The sequence below is a fragment of the Corvus moneduloides genome, chromosome 10 (genome assembly GCF_009650955.1).
Source record: "Corvus moneduloides isolate bCorMon1 chromosome 10, bCorMon1.pri, whole genome shotgun sequence".
NCBI lineage: Eukaryota > Metazoa > Chordata > Aves > Passeriformes > Corvidae > Corvus > Corvus moneduloides.
Window position 1 is genome coordinate 24,230,714 of NC_045485.1, and position 19,440 is coordinate 24,250,153.

At 44.9% G+C, this 19,440-nt stretch overlaps 1 protein-coding gene across 8 annotated transcripts in view; it reads left to right on the plus strand.

Annotated features, from left to right (window-relative positions):
* Positions 1 to 19,440, plus strand: part of MECOM (MDS1 and EVI1 complex locus) — a 327,506-nt gene that overhangs the window by 283,429 nt on the left and 24,637 nt on the right. For 4 of the 8 annotated variants that reach the window (XM_032119852.1, XM_032119854.1, XM_032119857.1 and 1 more), the window contains 4 exons: positions 7,655 to 7,757; positions 9,553 to 9,769; positions 12,826 to 12,973; positions 13,999 to 14,155. In XM_032119852.1, coding sequence (XP_031975743.1) covers positions 7,655 to 7,757; positions 9,553 to 9,769; positions 12,826 to 12,973; positions 13,999 to 14,155 — 625 coding nt within the window. The remainder of the gene's footprint in view (positions 1 to 7,654; positions 7,758 to 9,552; positions 9,770 to 12,825; positions 12,974 to 13,998; positions 14,156 to 19,440) is intronic. The other 4 variants (XM_032119853.1, XM_032119855.1, XM_032119858.1 and 1 more) reach the window with 1 other exon arrangement.

A 19,440-nucleotide genomic window follows, 5' to 3' on the forward strand; every position in this document is an offset into this window, starting at 1 on the left:
TTGACTGACAGACAGGTATGGTTCCCAGACTGCTCGAGGCAGGATTGAGATGAACTCAGGGCGGTGTGTAATCTGGTTGCTCTGCTATGTTCTACCTGCTGTATTTAACTAAAAGAGGGAAAGAAAAACACTTTTTTGTCATTTTCTCTCTTAGAGTTTTTTCAGAGACATACCACCCCACCCCCTGACTCACGGCTGAGGTTAGGTTTCATCACTTAGGATCAACTTTACAAAAGGCCTGGGCTCTTTCTTATGACTGTATAAATGAGCTTTGCTGAGATGAACAGCTTGATAATGGTGGGATGCAGTCAAAACATGCATGCTGGATGCAACTCATGTTTCATTTGATTGCAGCTGGAGTAGGGTTTAAAAGCATTTTTTTACTTATTTTTTTTAAATTTTAAATGAGATCGATCTAGGACTTCTTTTTGCTGTCTTACTGTTATCTCCTGTCACACCCAATCTAACCTGAACATATGTAATTTTAGGTGTATATCAATAATAAAATTCCACAAGCAGGGCACTCAGTTTTTTTCTTTTCCCCAATGAGACTACAGTGTGTGCAGAGCTGCAGAGAGTCTTGTCACTGTTCTTGCCCTGGAATGTGTTTTTTTCAGCTCAGAGTCAATTTAGGATTCTAGAGCAGTTTCTGCTAACTTGGACGACTCCTCTCTGTTATCATTAAATATCTATTGGTTCAACTTTTTAATGACTGCAGAATGATTGGCTCTGTTAGGGTTTCTGGCAGTGCTGTCAACCCAGTAAAAGCGTTATTTTTAAAGATGTATGTTAATGAAAGTGCAGTTGCAAATCCAGCAGTGACTATGGTAGTGGCATGGCCAGGGGCTGTCACACATTCCAGGCTGAGATCACGGTCACCTTCAAACTACAATTTTTTTTTTTTTTTTAACTTTTTTATTTTTAGAAACAATGTTGGTAGCTGTGGAAGTTAAAACCCCTGAATACTGTTTTTATCTTGCTCATTGCTTGCAGAGTTCTGACAGTGATACAGCCACATAGTGCTGTGAAACTGCCCTGAGCTTCCAGGTCTCTTTCCCCCCAAAAAAGCAGCTCTTGAAGAGTCTCCTTGGTTTATCCATGGAAAACTCAGAGTTACTCAAGATCACTTTACTGAGGTTTTAGATTGCTGTGCGTGCTGAAAGAGGTTTTTGGTGGGTTTTTATGTGTTTGTTTTGTTTCCTTGCCTTATACTCAAGTACATGCCACTGCAAAGGGAGCAAAACCAGTAGTATCACACTCTTAACAACGTGCCCGATGTCAGTGATATAAACTTACAGGAGTGAACCTGCTGCTGTAGGTTCCACCAGATCTGATCCCACCTTACACGTTTTACAAACTTTTTTAATCTGCAGGCACAGCTTCATGTTTCAGGTTTTACGGCTGCGGCCCCCTGTCCACGGCGGGCAGGGGCTCCTTGCACAGCCACCTGCAAAAGTTGTGTATTTAAGGAATAGTTTTGAGGCTTTGTTGTCAGAGAGTGAAATTAAGGTTTTGGCTGTTGTGGGTCGGGAGGGCACACACACGCTGAGCTCATACGGGGCCCTGTTCTGCCATGATTCTTCCTATGAGTTGTTGGTTATTAAGCAAATAAAGCTTAATCCAGGTCCCACTGAAAATCTGTCTCCAGTGGAGCAGGGATGTTTTAGCTTGGGGCTGGTGGAATGAGGAGCTGCTGCTCAGTGGTGATTTTCCACTTGCTGCAGTTAGAGCTGAGGCTGTGGGTGAAATTCCTGCCTGGGCTTTATGACTGCCTGTGTTATCTGGAATTTGATGCACTGGTGGTGTTACCACTCTCAGCATTGGACTGTCCTGATGTGACCTGAAATAAACTGTTTAGAACCAAACCTAGCAAATAGTTGTTGCCGTTTCTGTAAAGTGATGAGGTTCTTGTTGATGATTCATGGTTAATAAAAGTGATAAGGCGTTTTTTGTGATGAGGGCTGTCAAATCCTACTCACCTGCTTGTTAAAGTATAGAGAATTATGGACAGCCACAGAGCCAGGACAAGACCGCACCTTGCTTGACATTGGTGTGGTTCATTAATGGAGTTTCATGGGTGTTAGAGGACAACTGAGTGATTAGCTCAGCTCAGGAGAACAGGTGGGTGATAGAAGTTGGGGTCTGGTGTCAGTGGTTGGTGACCCCCAAGGAAGAGGTTCTGCAGGACGAGAGCAGCTCAGATGAACCAGGGCTTTCACAGAAGCTGAAATTCACCAACAGTGGAAGACCTGAGTGGCACTGGGGAGGGAGGTGGCCTGCAGCCCCCCAAGATGCTGTAAAGGGTGCCCTGCAGAGAAGCATCCTGCAGTTCCCTTCTTATGCTGGGGAGAGGAGGCACCTTTTGCCTCAGAAGGTGGAAAAATGGGGACTCCTGGAGCATCCTTACTCCAGCCCTTCCTGCATGGAGATTTTGGGGCATTCTGGAAGTGAAGAAGGAAAGGATTCACAGCCCTGGTGGGAAGGGGGAAGGGGAGCATCCTCTCTCCCCACCGGGCTCCCACTCGTGCCCCTGCAGCCCCTTGCACGCAGTGACTTGCTGAGTTTCACCTCTGGATTTTTGCTGAAGTTTTCTTTGGGCCCAGTACAGCTCCCAGGCAGGACTCCTCTACCTTAGCTCTTGAAAAAACTCCAGTTCATTTCAATTTATCATTTGCCCGAGTATAGCAAAAAGAACCTGGCTCAGGTTTCATCACACAGCTCTCCAGCTGCAATGGTTGTTCATCATGGGAACTAAAATTGAAGCTATATTGTTTGGACCTTTTTCTTTCTTGTTTTTTCCCTTCAAACTCTTGATTATGGCTTGTTGTGAAGTTGTGTGTCTGTTTGTCCTTCTCATTTTTCTGGCGGGCATAATTCCTGATTTTGATGGAGCTCCTTGGACATAATGCTCATTATTACTCTTGGACATTTAATTTGTTTCACTTTTCAAGCGAGTTCCACTCTTGCTCTGAAGCAGTGTGGAGGTGGATGCCAGCTGGCAGCATGCACGCTGCCTCTTGGGGCACATTCCCCAAAGGAACTGGGAGATGAGGCTGCCTTGCGTGGGGTGGATGTACCCATGGAATGTGATCCACTGAGTGCTGGATGTGGGTGCTGGTGGGGCTCGCCAGGGAGCAATGGGGTCTTCTATTCCATCCCACCATCCCAAGCAGAGTGGGTCCTCCTGCTTGCACCGGTGTGGGGCAGGACAGAATCGCTGGGTGCATCCCCTGTGGTGGGAGCTGTGAGATCAGCATGTGGCCTGGGGGTTAAAGTACAAATTGCACCGACTTGGAGTAGCACTTCTCACCTGCCCTAAAAATCTGAATTTCCCAGACAGTTCTGGGGCATGTGTGATGTTTTCCAAAGCTTTAGGCAGGAATAAAGGGTTTAGTTAGATGCAGCTAACACAGCTCCTCTTTGGGGCACGACAAACGTGTGTGTGCATGGCAGTTCCTGCCTCCGCTCGCACTCAATGACGGAGTTGTCGCTTTTCCCCCCAAAACTTTAACTTCAGTTAACCCCTCGTGGTTCTGGGGGATGCTGATGGGAGCAGAGGGGGGTCCAGGCAGGGTGGTGTGGGGCTGGCAGGGGCAGAGGGATGGCTAGGGTGCTTCAAAGCACACGGGCTCAGCGGCCGAGCGCGGCCCCAGCCGAGCTCGCGGGGAGTGCGTTTTGCTATTATTTCAATTATTACAACTTCCTGAATAGGTCGAAGGTCGTTCATAATTCACGCTTCTGTCATCTTTACACATGCCAAATGCAGTCTATTAAGCATAAATAAAATTTCAAGTGCCTGACCAGGAAAAGTAAACTGGGATTCATAACAATGAGGCCTTATTCATCCATTTAAAAGTACATTGTGTGTGTTCCTTTTTTTCCCCCCTCCCCTTTCCCTTTATGGCTTTGCAGTTTGGGAGCTTTTATTTCTGCTCGGTAGCACAGATCTCTGACCTGCAGTGTGGGCAGGCACAGAGCGCTGATGAGCCAGGCCTCCCCCAGCTTCTCCCCACCTTGGACCCCCTGAACTTTGAAAGTGTTTCCAGACCTGAATCCGATTTTGCTCTTCCTACATAAACTGCAGTCACACACCGCTGATCCCAGGGCATGTGAAATGTGCATCTGGACTTTGCTTTTTTTTCCCCCCCCCTCCTCTGGTTGTTCCTCTCTGTGCAGAAGCTCTTCCTACACTTGATCTCAAGGCAGACCAGTGCAGGTTAACCCAAAAAAGCTGGTTAATGGAACAGGCTCAGTCAGCTGGAGAAGTGATAGCCAGAAAATTGAAACCTTTCACTAACTACAGTAGAGTCAGGACTGTGGCCCAGAAATCTTCAAGCTTTGCAATTGAAAAATCCACTTATTTTATGTTAACGTTTCCTAATACAAAAAATACTGCCTGTGGTAGAGGTACTGTTGCAAAACACGGGCAGCCCAGGGTTGGCATGCAGAGCTGGGGGGAATTTGTGAGATTCCTCATCTGGGGGTTTCAGGACTCCCTCACTCCCTGCCCTCAGTCAGCTGCTGCTGCTGCCTCAAAATTCAGGTAATGTGGTTCATTTCAACAGTTGGATTCTTGCTTTTTCCCAAACAGGATAATTCCACAAGGTTTTAGGTGGGAAGAGTGAGAAAAAAAAGCTCTTCATGAGAAGTAATAAGGACAGCTCTTAAAATCAGAATAAATTTACCTGCACGATCGTTTTGGCTTAAACTTCAATATGTTTTATTTTAGATTCTCACTGAAATGCAGATTGATGTATAAACTGTTAATGCAGGTGAATTTTTTCTGTACATATAGAAATCTTAAAAACTGTTTTTAATAATAATTAAAGTTAGTATTCCAATAATGTGAAAATGCCAGATCAGGAAATCTGTTACTTGGCCTTTGTTTTGGAGAAAGTTAGGTCTGAGATGCAAAATAAAGAAACATTACTCGACTTAAAATGTGGAGTTTTTTGAAACACCCATCTTGTCTCCCTGCTGAGGGACAGAGAGGCTGGCCAGCCTGTTTCTGATAGGTAGTTGGATCATCTCTGCTATTTTTAAATAGCAATGCAGACAAGACAACTCACTGCAGAGTCTGCTCCCTGTTCAGGGATGTGTCCCACAGCTGCAGGAAAGATGCTGCATCGTCCTGGGCTTCCCCGAGAGAAATGATGCTCCCCAGCACAGCGCTTGTGAACAAGACCTTCTTTATGCCCCAGTCCATGTGTCCTCACTTTGCAATGAGAGGTGAAAAGGTCTATCCAAGCACCGTTGATGGGACAGGGAAAATAGCAGAGAAGGCTTCGCTGTGGTTCTTGTTCACTCATTGGTGTGGATGCACCACCGACCAGGGAAGAACAGCTGTGTTTACCTGACTGGGACACAAAACCTAGGAGCAGAAGCAAGTCCTGGGCAGAGCAGAGGCTTTGGCACAGTCCCTCTGAGATGGTGGAAGTCCTTCCCGGCTGTGTGGTGGTCCTGCTCCTGCTTCCACCCCAACAGGGAGGTCTGCAGAAGTCTCTTCAGTCAGTGTGTATATATCATTATTCCACACATTATTTTCACCCCAAACCAGCCAGCAACTGGGTTGATCTTCCACAGATCCGACTGCAGCTTCCCTTTTAGATATGCAGAAGCCATTATACTTCGAAATTAAAAATCTATTTTTCAATACATTCATCATACAAAATGGAAAACCAAGCATTGCTTGCAGCAAATATTCACTGGATGTGACACTGTCATCAGCTTTATTTGCAGGAGGTAAAAGCTAGCTTCATTTAAATTTAAGTTTTGGCCTTTGATGAGATGAACTGTGTTGCCTCAGCGCAGCCCCAGCACACTGAAGCCCACCAGGAAGCCCTGCATCCTTTGGCACCAACAGTGGCATTGGATCCAGAGTGGATTGTGGTACCAGACATTTGCCTGGCTGCATGAAGAGTTATACATAGGGAAGTGCCATGGCTCTCTTGGCCTCCAAAATACTCCGTGGAGTCTGAAATCCCTTCGACAAGAGATACAAATGGGAAGCCCAAGCAGCCCAGGTTGGTGGTTCGATGAGGGTGGTGTGGGAGAGGAGGGAGGGTGGATCACACTGCCCATAAACTCCTTCTCCTGGTTTTTATGGGGAAAATTGGCCACAAGCAGGGGTTTGTGGCACCGGTACCTTGCACCTGATGTGTTTTGCGGGCACTTCTGTCACCTGGTGAGGGGTGAGCATCAGGGTGTGGGATGAGCGACCCCGGCAGCCTGCACTGCTGCTCTCTGCACTGTTCTCTGGAGCGGCTTTTGGGACAAACTGAAGAAAAAAAACCCTAAATCTGAGGAAATGCATCCAAATTCGATATTTTTAGGTATTTAGCCCATATCTGTGGGCACAGCTTGCGCAGGCAGAAAGGATTAGGCTGTACGGCCACCTCCTGGAGGACATCGGTATGTGCTGGCTGCCGGTGGGTGACGGTCTGTGTGTGCCTGGGCAAGGAAAGCACCCACCATGGTTGACAGTCCACGTGCGACCGGGAAGGGAAAGCACCCACAAACCTCCAGACACCTGTCCCTACCTGTGACAAACTCGTCTATGTGACTTTGAACACCGGAGGTGATTTGCTGCCTCTCTCCTCATGCACTGCAATGAGTGCTGAGAGTTAAGAGTTTGGGAGCAAACCCTTTAAAAATACGTTAGTCTGAGAAAATGCAAAGGCATCATTTTTTAGCATAGGAAACATAGCTGTCATGTGGTTTTGTTTAACAAGGCTCGAGGAAGTTACTAATATTTATTTGAGCTGCTTCGTGGAGCTTTTTAGTGCTCTTCACATTTCCTGCTGAGACAGAAAGCAGCCAGATGGATTTTGGGAATTTCCTCTCAGGAGAGGCTTGTAGTGCTGGCGTGCGCTTCCTCTGGTTCATGGACCCAAGGGAGGGCGTCCCCTTTGCCCACCCCCACAGTCTCCTGTCTCCCCCAAGGGCTCCTTCCCCAGGAGCATCACACGTATGACAGGACAAGTGTCACTGGCCAGGGCCACCACCAGCAGCTTTGGCTGCTCATGGTGTTTCTTCATCCAGGACTGATTTTTCCCTTGGTTTCCATTTGAAGCTAAGGAATAGCCAGGTGCACTGGTTCTTACAAGCTTCTCTCCTCACAGCTTTTTGGACTGTGTAGACAGTTGGAACAGGGGGCTGGATGCCTATGGCTTAACCAGCAGCATCTCCTCATGTCTGCTTTAGAATTATAGAAACATTAGGGTTGGAAAAGACATCTAAGATAATCGAGTCCAAGCATTAAAGTTACTTTAGTACCTTTTCCCAGTGCAACAGGAATTCCCTCGCTCACAAGGATCACTCAGGGATGTGTTTTATGGCTGCTCTGTACACGGGTTTGGTATAACTCAGCAGACAAGTTGCTGGTGATATCTGCAGTCATCACACAGCTCAGTTTGCAGCAGAGGCTGTTGAAAGCAGTTGTCCTTTTTATCCTCACAGAGCCCAAAACACAACAGCTTTGGGGCTGGAAGGAGCAGACCTGCCATGGTCAGTCAGCTCTTCTCCAGCAGTAGCATCATGAGCGGGCAGGCTCTGGCCACGAAGTCTGCAACACTCACCATCAGTGCTTGATGCTTCTTTGCCTGTTGTGGTGCTTACCTTGCTTTTTCTTTCTGTTGGTTTTTTTTTTTCCCAGATATTCTACAGAGTGGTAGCAGATATTGAACCAGGAGAGGAGCTCCTACTGTTCATGAAGAGTGAAGATTATTCACATGAGACAATGGCTCCGGACATCCACGGTTAGCCTCTTCTTACTCTTTCATCTGACAGAAAGTATCACTGAAATTAACCCAAAATATAGGGACATTTTTCTTCTGTTGAAATCTGGGATTGCTTCACTGCAGCCGGGGAGGAGAGCTGGACTGTGGTTGTATTTGTCCATCTTCTGCCCTTCTGTTTCTGATTGGAACTTGATGGTTTTGTGGAAGTGCAAAAGAAGAGCAACGGTCTGTGTCCTTATCTCAAGAGTGTGCTGGTCCTGCAGGACACATATGGACCCTGGTTATAGGTTATTTCTTTGTCATTTAGCCAAACAGCTGTGACCTTGAAAAGAGGAGATCTCAGGTTGTCAATCTTGCTGTCACTTGTGAGGACATGTCAGCCATTCTTACTCTTCACACTTGTGCTTTACTCATCCCACACACAGATTCTTCATCTGAAGCTCCTGAGTTGTTGCTCGGATTTGTCCCCCAATCTCCAAAATCTCCTTTAGCTGTGCTGCCTGTTGGACAAGGGGTTATCAGCCACCGTGGGAACTGGGTGTGGGATATCTGCTTGATGCCCAGCAGGTTGCAGTTTATGCCATCAGGGACATTCTGCAAATTCTCAGGGATTCAGGGACAGGGCACAGGGGTTTCCCAGGGCAGGAAGTATCAAGGTCTCTACTTTCTTATAACTGCTTGTATATTTAAAGAAGTATTTCTTGTTTTCTTAAGAAAAAAGTGGGGATTATACATTTGTTCCCATTTGGTTTTGTGTTTGGGGTTTTTTTTCCCCCCAGTGGTAAATTTGTTTAGTTATTGCTGAGGGTGTCCCCCTTTCCAGCACACTGTTCTCCCTGCCTAGTCCCCATGGTCAAGTAGCTATTGTATAAATGACACCAGAGGAAATCTCTGCAGTCACATGCAGGATCACGTCCCACAGGGCAGATTTAGAAGCAGGCTGAGCCAAAGTGTTGCTCGTGGACAGCCAAGAACAGAGCCCCATGACACTTTCTCTGGATCAGCTCAACTGTCAAGTAGCAACCAAGAACATACATTGGGGATTCCAGCCAGACTCCTCAGTGCCTTTCTGACTCAGAGCCCCAGGGCATTTATATCTGGAACCAAACCAGGGTGTCTGGCTCCTTGTATGGACCAAGGGTAGAAAATGCAGCAGAAAAAGAACATTGTGGGATGCTCTTCTCCAAGTTTGTTTTTTGGGGATTTTCTTCAACTAATCTATTCTTTTGCAGGAATTGCTAATTAAGGGAATGTAGTACTCACTCTGAAGTAACACTTTACTGATATTCTGCACTTTTAAGTAAGAAATTATGACCGATTTTATGGAATTTAAAGGAAAGAATTTAACTTCATGAGTCTGTGGCTTACTTTGAACAGGGCTGGGTGCTGCAGAAAGACTGTGATGAAAATGAAGAGGCTTTTAAAGACTCTAAACACCCTTTTGGCTATTTTAGATGCTGGTGTTTGTGTCTGAGTCAGTCCCTTTCATTCAGAAATGCAGAGTCTGGCAGCCTCTGCTGGACATCCATGTTAGACCCTATATAATTCCCTTTAGGATGGTATTTAAATACACTGACTTTTGTCCTATGCCAGTGTCAGGGATCTCTGTTGGATGTCACCCAGGCAGTTAACATGGAATTAAAACATTATTATAAAGTGTTCTTAGGAATCCTTCTTTCTTTTGAGGTTCTTCTCTTTTTTACTGAAGAGCAATTGGTTTAACCATGCCATCAACCAATTTCTGATGCAGTGGTGGTTAAAAATGAGTGAAAACTGAAGTGGTGTCCCTGTGCCCAACCCCTTTGTGTTGCAGAGGAGCGCCAGTACCGCTGTGAGGACTGTGACCAGCTCTTTGAGTCCAAGGCTGAGCTGGTCGACCACCAGAAGTTCCCCTGCAGCACACCTCACTCTGCCTTCTCCATGGTGGAGGAGGACTTCCAGAAGAAGCTCGAGAATGAGAATGACCTTCAGGACGTGCATGAAATCCAGGAGTGTAAAGAGTGTGACCAAGTCTTCCCAGACTTACAAAGGTAGGAGGAGGTGCTTAAAATGTGATTGAATGGAGCAAATTCTGTGATGGCTTCAGATGGATCAGGCGGGGCATCAGAACCTGATACATTCACCTTCTACAGAAACCAAAGGTGAAGATGAGCGGGATTTCTATGCCAGCTGGTGTTTTATGGTATAAAAAGAAATAGAGTCTAAATAAATCAGAAGTTTGGTCCTTGTGCGTGAAGTCTTTAGTGAGGACCTTAGATTAAGAGCTGGATCTTTTGCTAATCACATCTGTAGCTGGCATGAATTGGGCTGGTTGCACTGAAATCACAGGAGTGGTTCTACTTCACATCAACTAAGGTCTGGGTTCCTTAATCTTAGAAATAATTTGGAACATCTCTGAGTGTTGTTCACTGATGTCACCAATTTTGTCTTTGCAAACAAGCCATTTTAGTTAGAGATGGGTTCTAGATGTTAATAAATATGTCTACATGTTAACATTTATGTTTAGCCATATGGTCATGAAACACCAGCGTTTGGTAATTTCTTAAGTTTATCTCTCTGTTAAAACAGAGAGACCTCTGTGCAAATGTATCCAAAATACACATAGAATGTAAATAGTGCAACTTTCCTGTCACTATAGTTTCTGTGATTACTTAAAATACAGTATTGTAGTGCAGATTAACAGCAACTTGCTGGAAGATATTGAGAGTACACAGGAATTTTTGCAGCACATCCCTCAGAGGTTCACATCTCGGTGATTTCTTGACCTGGGGAAGGATAACCTCAACCGATATTTGATAGTTATGTTGAGATACCTCAATAGCAAAGTCCTGGGCCAGATCCTCTGCTGAGATGGGGCAGTGCCTTTCATAGGAAGCTGGTTGATAGCCAGGATCTCTTGCTTTCAGAGTCTTAGCACCATTCCCACACTCCCATTGTGTCTTCTTTTTTCTCCGTGTTGTGTGGGCACAATCAAAGTGACTGTGAACTTACCTTTTTCAGCACAGCAATGCGTGAATGTTAATAATCATATGCCACTTAGAAGCTGACTTGTCAATTTGGAATATTTTGTATGTTCCACAGAAATCCTCACTAGTCCATGATCCAGGGCGTCATGGTGTCTGTTGGAGGTTAGCACGGTTTTCTGCATACCCAGAGTTAGTCCCTTTGGATAATTGCTCCTGGATGATCCAGGTGCTGGTTCTGCAAGATGGAGCCCTCTCTCCCAAAACAGAGCTGTTCCTTCACTCCTCTCAATGAAGCAGTTACCCCTGCATCATGTGGGGTGTCTCAGATCAGTGGGTGATCCTTGCACTTGGGCAAAACTAACGACACTGAAATTAAAACATGATGTGCCAAACATCACTCCCCACATAGGTCACCCTGCTGAGCAGGAATTTGTGCAGGCACAAGGTCTTGTTCACCAGCAGCTGTTGGGCAGTGTGTGGCTCCACATGTCTGATTTTCAGTCTGAGGGATTGATTCCAAGAGGCTGATGGAGGCAGATCAAGTCAGAAGGATTTCCAGCAGCTTGGGTGAGGCAGGACTCTGGTCTGCGAGGTTTTTGCATGTTGGGAGTTATTCAGTGTTAAAGTTCTTTTCTCCCTGCGAATGAGAGGATGATATCTAACATATGGGAATCATTGAGGAAATGTAAATTTAGCTTAAAATATTAAATATTGAAGAGAAAGGGCAGAAAACAAAGAACAAGTCATCATAAATAGATGGGCAGTACTGTGAGAGCGTGAAAAATGAGAGTGAATGCAGCCGTTCTCTGAACTTCTGAATTATTGAAAGGCTCATACACCACACAGACAGTTCAAAAAAAGTGCCAAAGTGTTCAGATTATATAAAACAAAAGGCCCAAATGAGCCATGCTTGAGGGTGTGAGTAATTACATGGAGAACTAGCTGAGCAGGAGCATGGGGGAGTTGGGTCCAGGAGTGCCTGGTGCTGATGGCTGGTCACAGAGCCGCGGCAGAGTCCGGGAGCTGGTGCCACAGCCAGGGACAAGAATCTCTCCAGGTCTTATGGCAAATTTGTTTACGTGATGGAGAGTCAATTGTTATAAAAGTGTTAGGAGGAGAAGCCAGGATTCTTTTTTTCCCCCCAAAGGAGGAAGAGGGGTCGAAGTAGGAGCATCTGCAGAGTGAAAGCATTACCATTGCCTGTGGCTGAGAATGGAGGTTGCTGTTTGGGCTACACAACCCAAACAGGGCTGTAACCCCAGCAGGTTTTGTCACTGATTCAGCAGAGACCGGTGGGAACTTCATGTGAGAACAGTTTGGGCATTCCAAGCTAAAATTCCCACTTTCCCATGGGTTTTCTGTGAATCCACTCTTGCATTATGTAGTGATCTTCCCTCAAGCAGTGGTGTGAGTTACGACTCTGTATGTGACCAAGCAATACAGGTTTTTAAAAAAGCATAATTGCTACAAATGGATGGTAAAAATTTGGAGACAAAAGCTAATTTAAAGATATGCAACAGAAATTAGGTGGACACTGAATACCCTAATAATAAACTGAATGAACCACTAAGAAATGAATAAACAACCCCGAAACTGCACACAGTTAATAATAATCATCAAGAATAACTTCAGTTGTTGTGTACCTTATCTAGAAGCTTCTTAAACTCATCCTGTCCTACTCCAGAGGAGTGATTCCTCATCTACTCCTGCTGTAAGAAAAATTGACTCCCATCAAAGGAGTGGATTTATAGCAGGTGGTGGCATCCAAGGTGTGTTTAGAGGGAAAATCATAAGGTAGAAATAATTCAGACTGCAGGGAAGAATTACCAGAGTGAAATACTGAGAGATGTATGAAATAATCTCCTTGGGGAGCGATGGCAGCAGCATCTCCTGGAGCATTTGCAAGTGGCCTGGCAAAACATGAGAGGATGTGTTATTCTGGTGGGGAGCAGGAGGTTCTGCCTCCTGGCTGGGGTGAGCCAGGACTCAGAGGACTTACTTCTGTCAGGATTGGGCCTTGGGGGCTTTTCAATTTTTTTCTTTTGGCTGTAACTATGTACTCTGCTCTCTCCTCTTCCTATAAACCCACATCTCACTGAGCCCTGCTCCTGTTTCCACAGCCTGGAGAAGCACATGCTGTCGCACAGTGAGGAGAGGGAGTACAAGTGTGACCAGTGCCCCAAAGCTTTTAACTGGAAGTCCAACTTGATACGTCACCAAATGTCGCACGACAGCGGGAAGCACTACGAGTGTGAGAACTGTGCCAAGGTACAGTGAATTTGTAGGATGCCTGGCACTTCTTGTGCTGCTGGATGCAGGGGGGCAGGAAGAGGGGATGCCCCAGGCTGGGATGCAGGAGGGTGTAGGGCTTCTGCCATGCTCCAGATGGTTTCTCAAGGATTTTCACTTCTACTTTGAAAATACATTATTTTTCTTTCCCTTTTGATTTGGAAATGGCTGTGGAGTTTGAGATGGGCCCTGATGCAGGATGCTGAGCATCCTTGAGCTCAGGGCTTCGCTCCTTGTGGGCTGTAAGAGGGTCAATTAGGGGCAAGAACCCCCAGGGAAATGCAGGCCAGAGGATTCCCTAGGCTGTGTGCCAGCTGCTGTGACCAGAAGCTTCAGGACTCTACTGCAATATAAATCAAAAATAAGGAATAGCAATGCACCCCAGCTGCACTAAGTGAGCACAACTTTCATCTCTAAAGCATCTCCGTAACTTCCCAGCATCTGGGCTTGCTGTGTGGATTATTTGCATAGGATGTGGTGCTCTGCATTGCTTTTTATCAGATTCCCAAAGCTTGGCCCTTTTGCATGAGAACTTACTTGGTTTTAGGTAGATTTGCTGCAATAATGGGAATTTCATATTGAGCTGACACTTATAAGATGTAACCAAGCCCTGGTTTCTAGCACTGGGTTGTGTACAGGATTACTTGCTGTCACACACTCAGGTGTCAGTATAAAGTATTTCTGTTGCAGTAATGCTTAGAGGTTTCAAGCAGCCCCATTTTCACTCATTTCCTATGAAGTTCTTGACCTCAAATGTGCAATTCTAACAGCAAAGTCAAATGCATCTGCTGCAAAGGGGTTAAAAGTTCCACCCAATACTTGGCTGATCCTGGGAAACTGAGGCCCCATCCTGCAGGCACAGCTCCCTTTGCTGGCCATTAGCGAGGGTTTTAATCTTAGAACACTCCCAAAAATAGCTCCAAGGTTTGAATTTTGAAAGACTCTTGTAATAACTGGCTTCTTCCGCAGTCAAGTTTCTTGGTTAATCAGTACTCATTTCCTAGCAGGTTTTCACGGACCCCAGCAACCTTCAGAGGCACATTCGTTCCCAGCATGTGGGGGCTCGTGCTCACGCTTGTCCAGAGTGTGGCAAAACCTTTGCCACTTCTTCAGGCCTCAAACAGCATAAACACATCCACAGCAGTGTCAAACCTTTTATATGTAAGTCTTCAACTAAACGTCTTTGATTAAGTGTTGTTTCTCTTGCCGTAAAGCAGCTCAGTCTGGAAGCAGGAGGTTGTGTTCTGCTCCCTTTGAATTTCCCACCCATGTCACAAGGGCTGTGAGTTACTAAATGAGTTCTGGGTAATTTGTGGTCCAATGCAAGGAGTTATTTTCATGTGGTTTTCCTTTTCAGACAGACACTGTGTGCTGTATAAATGTACCTGTTGTCCCAGGGATGTTTTTCCACGCACAGATGCAAAGTGAGGAGTGGGATTTAGCCAGAAGGAGCCGTGCCAGGCTTGGTGGCTGCAGCCTCATTGCTCTGCACCATGCTGAGCTAGCTGCCCTCCTCCTGCTTTAGGAGTAGATTTTGGGCTGCAGAGTCTCCAAAGCAGATGCCATGACTTTTGCTGGAGTTGGAAAGCAAATCTCAGAGGCAGTGAGATTCATCTTGCCACCTTCCTTGAGGCTCCTCTGCATGCCCCAAGTTTAAGGACTGAGTTGAGCTGTTAGATCTTCACTAACAGCTTTTCCAGCAATAAAACTTGCCATGGATGTAAGCCTGGCTCTGTACTGGGCTTAAATGGGATCCTCAGCACCTCATGGGTTGTGTTTTCTGCTGAGCCAGATGCTTCTTGGGAAGGGTACAGGTTGCTTTCCCTCCCTTTCATTGGGAAACAGAGGCAGAAAACATTTTAAAATATTGTTCTTTGTAGTGCTGCTCTCCCCCACAGCCTTTTCAGGCACTTGCTGTGACTTGAAAGGTACCATGACCATCTCCCCTACTTGTCTGCTAAACCTCTTAATCTTCTGCTGCTCTCAACAATAACTTACCAAAATACCTGCACCACACCTGTGAAAAGTATTGGCCACAAGCTAATATATTTCCTCAAGAGAAGTAGTATAGGCAAAACTCATTTGTGCAAAATCTGTAACCTGCCATTGGGTGAGTAATACTTTTGGTTTCGACTCCTTCAATGAGAAAAGGTTTAAATAGGTCCAGAATTAAATATCACTAATACTTTTGAAAGCTGATTGCAGATTAAATGATTACACTTAATTAGAAAAGTAACTTCTGGTTAGTTAGGGAGTCTTTAGGTAGGCCTATTGCAACACCCTACATAAAAGTGTCTAAGTGGAACCTCTTGTGAATGCAATAATCTCTCCAATGCTCTTTGTTTCTATTTTTTCTGATAAATCAAAACAACAACTGGTATTCTTCACACGTACAGTGTGAAGGATGAAACCCCATGGAGCAACCTATGGATAACAGCCGTGTAATTGCAGAACAAAAGGGTTTGGAGACCACATGTTTGGTTGGCTTTGCCGAGGCACGAGAGGGAGGTAGGGTCACCTAGAGCAGATATCTGCTTTCCACCAGAAGGCCACACACCATGATTTACTCATACCAGTGTGTTTATGGCAACTGTCTCTTATTACAGTGCGCCGCCCAAGCTTGAGCGAAAACTCACCAACACCAAGGTAATTACTCACTGCCTTCGCAAAATCTCCAGCCTCCCCAAATAGAAACCACATGCCATAATAGACTGAACATATTCTAAATAGTACTTATAGTAATTTTTTTAATAAGCAGAAAATATGCAAACGTAACTGGTGGCTAATTTGGGGTCCAGAGACAATCACCGTGCAGAGTGTGCATAGGCACGAGATTCATTTTTTGCAGTTTGTGAGCCAGATTGGGAGTTTGTGTTAAACCTGGGGTCTGTAGAGCAGTAAAAGCTGCAAAGAGGGAAGCTTCTCTTACAACTTAGTTGCTTTAAAAGTACGGCAGTGAGATTTAAAGGGTGTAATAAGGTGTAACAGGAGAAATCAAACACAGCTTCTGTTGCTTTCATACATGGAAACAATTAAAGTGGATAACCATCCCCCCTCTACTAAAGTCTAAATCTTGTGATGAAAAGCAGGTAGATCTTACAGCACAGATTTATCTGAGGAGTCCTGGCTCTTGGGAATATCCATGGAGGTGTCACAGTCAGTTTAGACACAGAGTCTCCTCCAGAATCCTCGTGGCATTGGATGTGCCCGTCACTGATGCAGTGATACACCCAGGCTTCGGGTGACAGTCCCCAAGAGGAAGACTAATCCAGGGAGCAAGGGCTTCCACCTGGGCACAAAATTCTTTACCAGCCCTTAGAGCCTGTGGATTAAGTAGAATGCCTGTTGAATGCAAGAGGCACCCTAAGCAAGCAGCACGTCATTAAATAGTTTTAAATCATTTCAATGCTCGAAAAGGTAAATTGTTGGTACAGCTGTTAATTGTTTGCTGAGATTATAATAATAAATATTTATGTATTTTAGTGGTATTCCCATTACTGGTTGAATTCAGTTTAAAAACTGAGACAAAATAAATCTAGTCAAATTATTATTTTGCATCTCCCTTAATAGCCTGTAAGGATATCTTAAAAATTTTAGTGCATATTTTTGCTTTTCTCCAGAGTAGAATATTTCTTGATTCTGTTGACTTTGGAATATATTAACGGAGAATAATAGTTTAATAATGTACCACTGTTCTTTAAGGGAGAACTTCCCAGACTTTAGGAAGACCTCATCTGTGCCAATACCCCTCTTTTCAGTCCTTTGCCACTTCAGCCTACATGATCAAAGCCTTATCTTTAATGAAGCCACGTGAATAAAAAGCTGGCCCTCAACACAATCTGGTAGAAGAGCAAATGTTCATAAAACATGACTTCTTTTTAATTCTACATTAGCCTATCCTTGGAAATGCATGCATTTGAGATTTTTTTTTTTTCTGGAAAAATATGTGTGGTCTATCCTTCTTTACACATGGAGAGGAGTTGATCCATAATATCCAAGATGGAGCTTGTGTGAACCTGTGGATGTGACACTCGAGTCACCATTTGGGTCAGTTTAATTTTGGTTTCTGTGGTCAATGTGATGGGAGTGGGGGGAAATTACTGTGTGAAGCCTCAGCAGTGAAGGTAAGGGGGCCTGATTCTGTACCCTGGAGTGTGGAGGTGGGAACAGAAATCTTATGCCTGCTATTAGGTTAAAAATTGGAGAAAATAGCAGAAAAATTGGAGCTTCATAACTGCAGAAACGAATGATAAATAATTCTATATCAAATAAAAGATACATGTATGTTAAATAGGCAAATAAAATATTTTTTAAAAGGACAAAAACTACTTAACAGGAGAAAATCGAGCATTTTCAAGGAACTAGAATAATCTCTCCTCATCCTTCTTGTCTCTCTTATTTCCTTCTCTTCCATATTTTTTCCTCTTTATTTTTCGCTTTATTTTTGATTTTCTCTCTCTTCTTTCTTGCCTTTCCTCGTGAATGAAGATTTCCAGCAGGAACAGTAACTGATACACAGAAACAAACCTTCTTCCTGAATTACTGCACTGCATATTTCCTGTGTTTGGGTCCAATCCTGCACCCTTTACCCCACGAATTGTCCCGGGGATGTCAGAGTGGGATGTGAATGGGGAAAAACGGGTGGATGGGGCAGGATCAGGCCCGGGAACAATAGGAGCATTGTTGGTGAGATATGGAGCAGGCTGCTGAAGAGGTAAACAGTTAGGAGATGACAACAAGTGGTGGAGTTTCTCAAGGGCAGGGATTTGGAGGAGCAGGAAGGTTAGCGCAGGCCCCGGTGCGAGTGGAAGTTAGAGGACGTGATTGTAGTTCATGGGAACCAAGAGTGCAGGATGGGATACATTCAATTCAGTTTCCTCTGCAGGCTTAAAATAGAGCCATTGTAAATTATGTCAGACTGTCTCAAATCATGAAAATGATTGTTAAAAAGGCCTCAGAATACACAATGTGTATTGTTGTGGGGCTTTGATGTGTGAAAGATGAGAGTTTATGATATAACACAAATTAAATAAAAATAAAGTGGCCACATGCTTTTTCCTGACTGGAAAAAAAAAAAAGAAAAAAAGGATTTATTGCAGAGGGATAGCAGTGCCTGCTGGTAATGCTGCTGCCTTGTTTTTAAACAAGTCTGGAGCTGATACTGTTAGAAGCAAGGTAGTGCAGAGGTACAGACAAATTTTGGCATAATGAAGAGCACAAGACACAGCACAGCCTTGGGACTTGCCCGATGATCCTGCTCATCCAAAGGACGCCGAGAAGGGGCATAAGAAGGCACTGGGGAACCATGCATTGCTCTCTTCCAAACCCCACTTTAACTTACAGGCTCATAACTTGGGTGCTGCCCCAATTTGCTCCCTAAGGTTTGTAGCAGCCAGAAAATCAGGAGCCTGCAAAATCCGGTTTGCTTCAGTGACGTGATTGACTCTGTAGTGTCTCACTCTGCACCACCGGGAGCACTTCCAGCCTCCTGCTACTGTGGAAGGTTGCTGGAAGCTGGGCTCCGACGTGCAGAGTGTCACAGGCTAGATCAGGCCCTGACCTCAAGGTAAATCTGCTCCCCTGTGTGTCCCCAGGCTTTCTCCAAATGCTGCATTTGTGAGCCTGAAATTGTTCTCATCCCAGAGGTGTTTGAAAGGAAATTCATCAGGTTCTTACTGAGCATCAGATGTGCAAATAAAGACAGCTTCATTCCTGAAGGAAATTGTTGTTGAAATATGTTCTGTCTTGTCATGTACAACAGGCAAATAAGCAATATTAAGGCTAGGAAAGTTATTAAGATGTGGAATTTAGAGTTACAGCATCCCAGGCACCTTCAAGGACTGTATGCATTGCATGAATGGAAATGCATTGGACATATGAGAGTACTGAGGTTTTCCAGGTTCTAGCCTGGACTTTTGTGAGATTAAATTTTTCATTGTAAGTGGGGGAAAAAAAAGTTTGTTACATATATACGTGGAAATAGGAAATACCTGGTTGTCTCCTCCTTCACCTCTTTCCTATTCTTGCGGAGTGAAAGCTCTGTGAGGCAGCTCCATCTCTGTCTGGTCCTGCAAATATTTATTTTAATGATTCATTCCCACGTGGGAATAGTGACATAAATGGATGCCATTTGAAGACACCTGTGCTCTCACACAGGAGCACCGTGGGTTCACGCGGGGTCACAGCACCGGCTCGGGGCTCGTGGGGAGTTCTGGGGGCTAATTCAACATGGAGTAACGGTACCAAATGTGCAACACTGTGCAACGCAAAGAGCAAACGAGGAGAGTGTGTCTTGTAGTGATTCCACACCTTTTCTGCTTGGTTGGAGTGGGTTTTGGTGCTGTCTTCTGACATTTGTCTGCTCGGATGTCTTGCTCTGGAGAATACAGTTGCTTTTGTACATGTGTGCACCCAGACCTCTCCCTATGGCTTCCTCATGGACATTT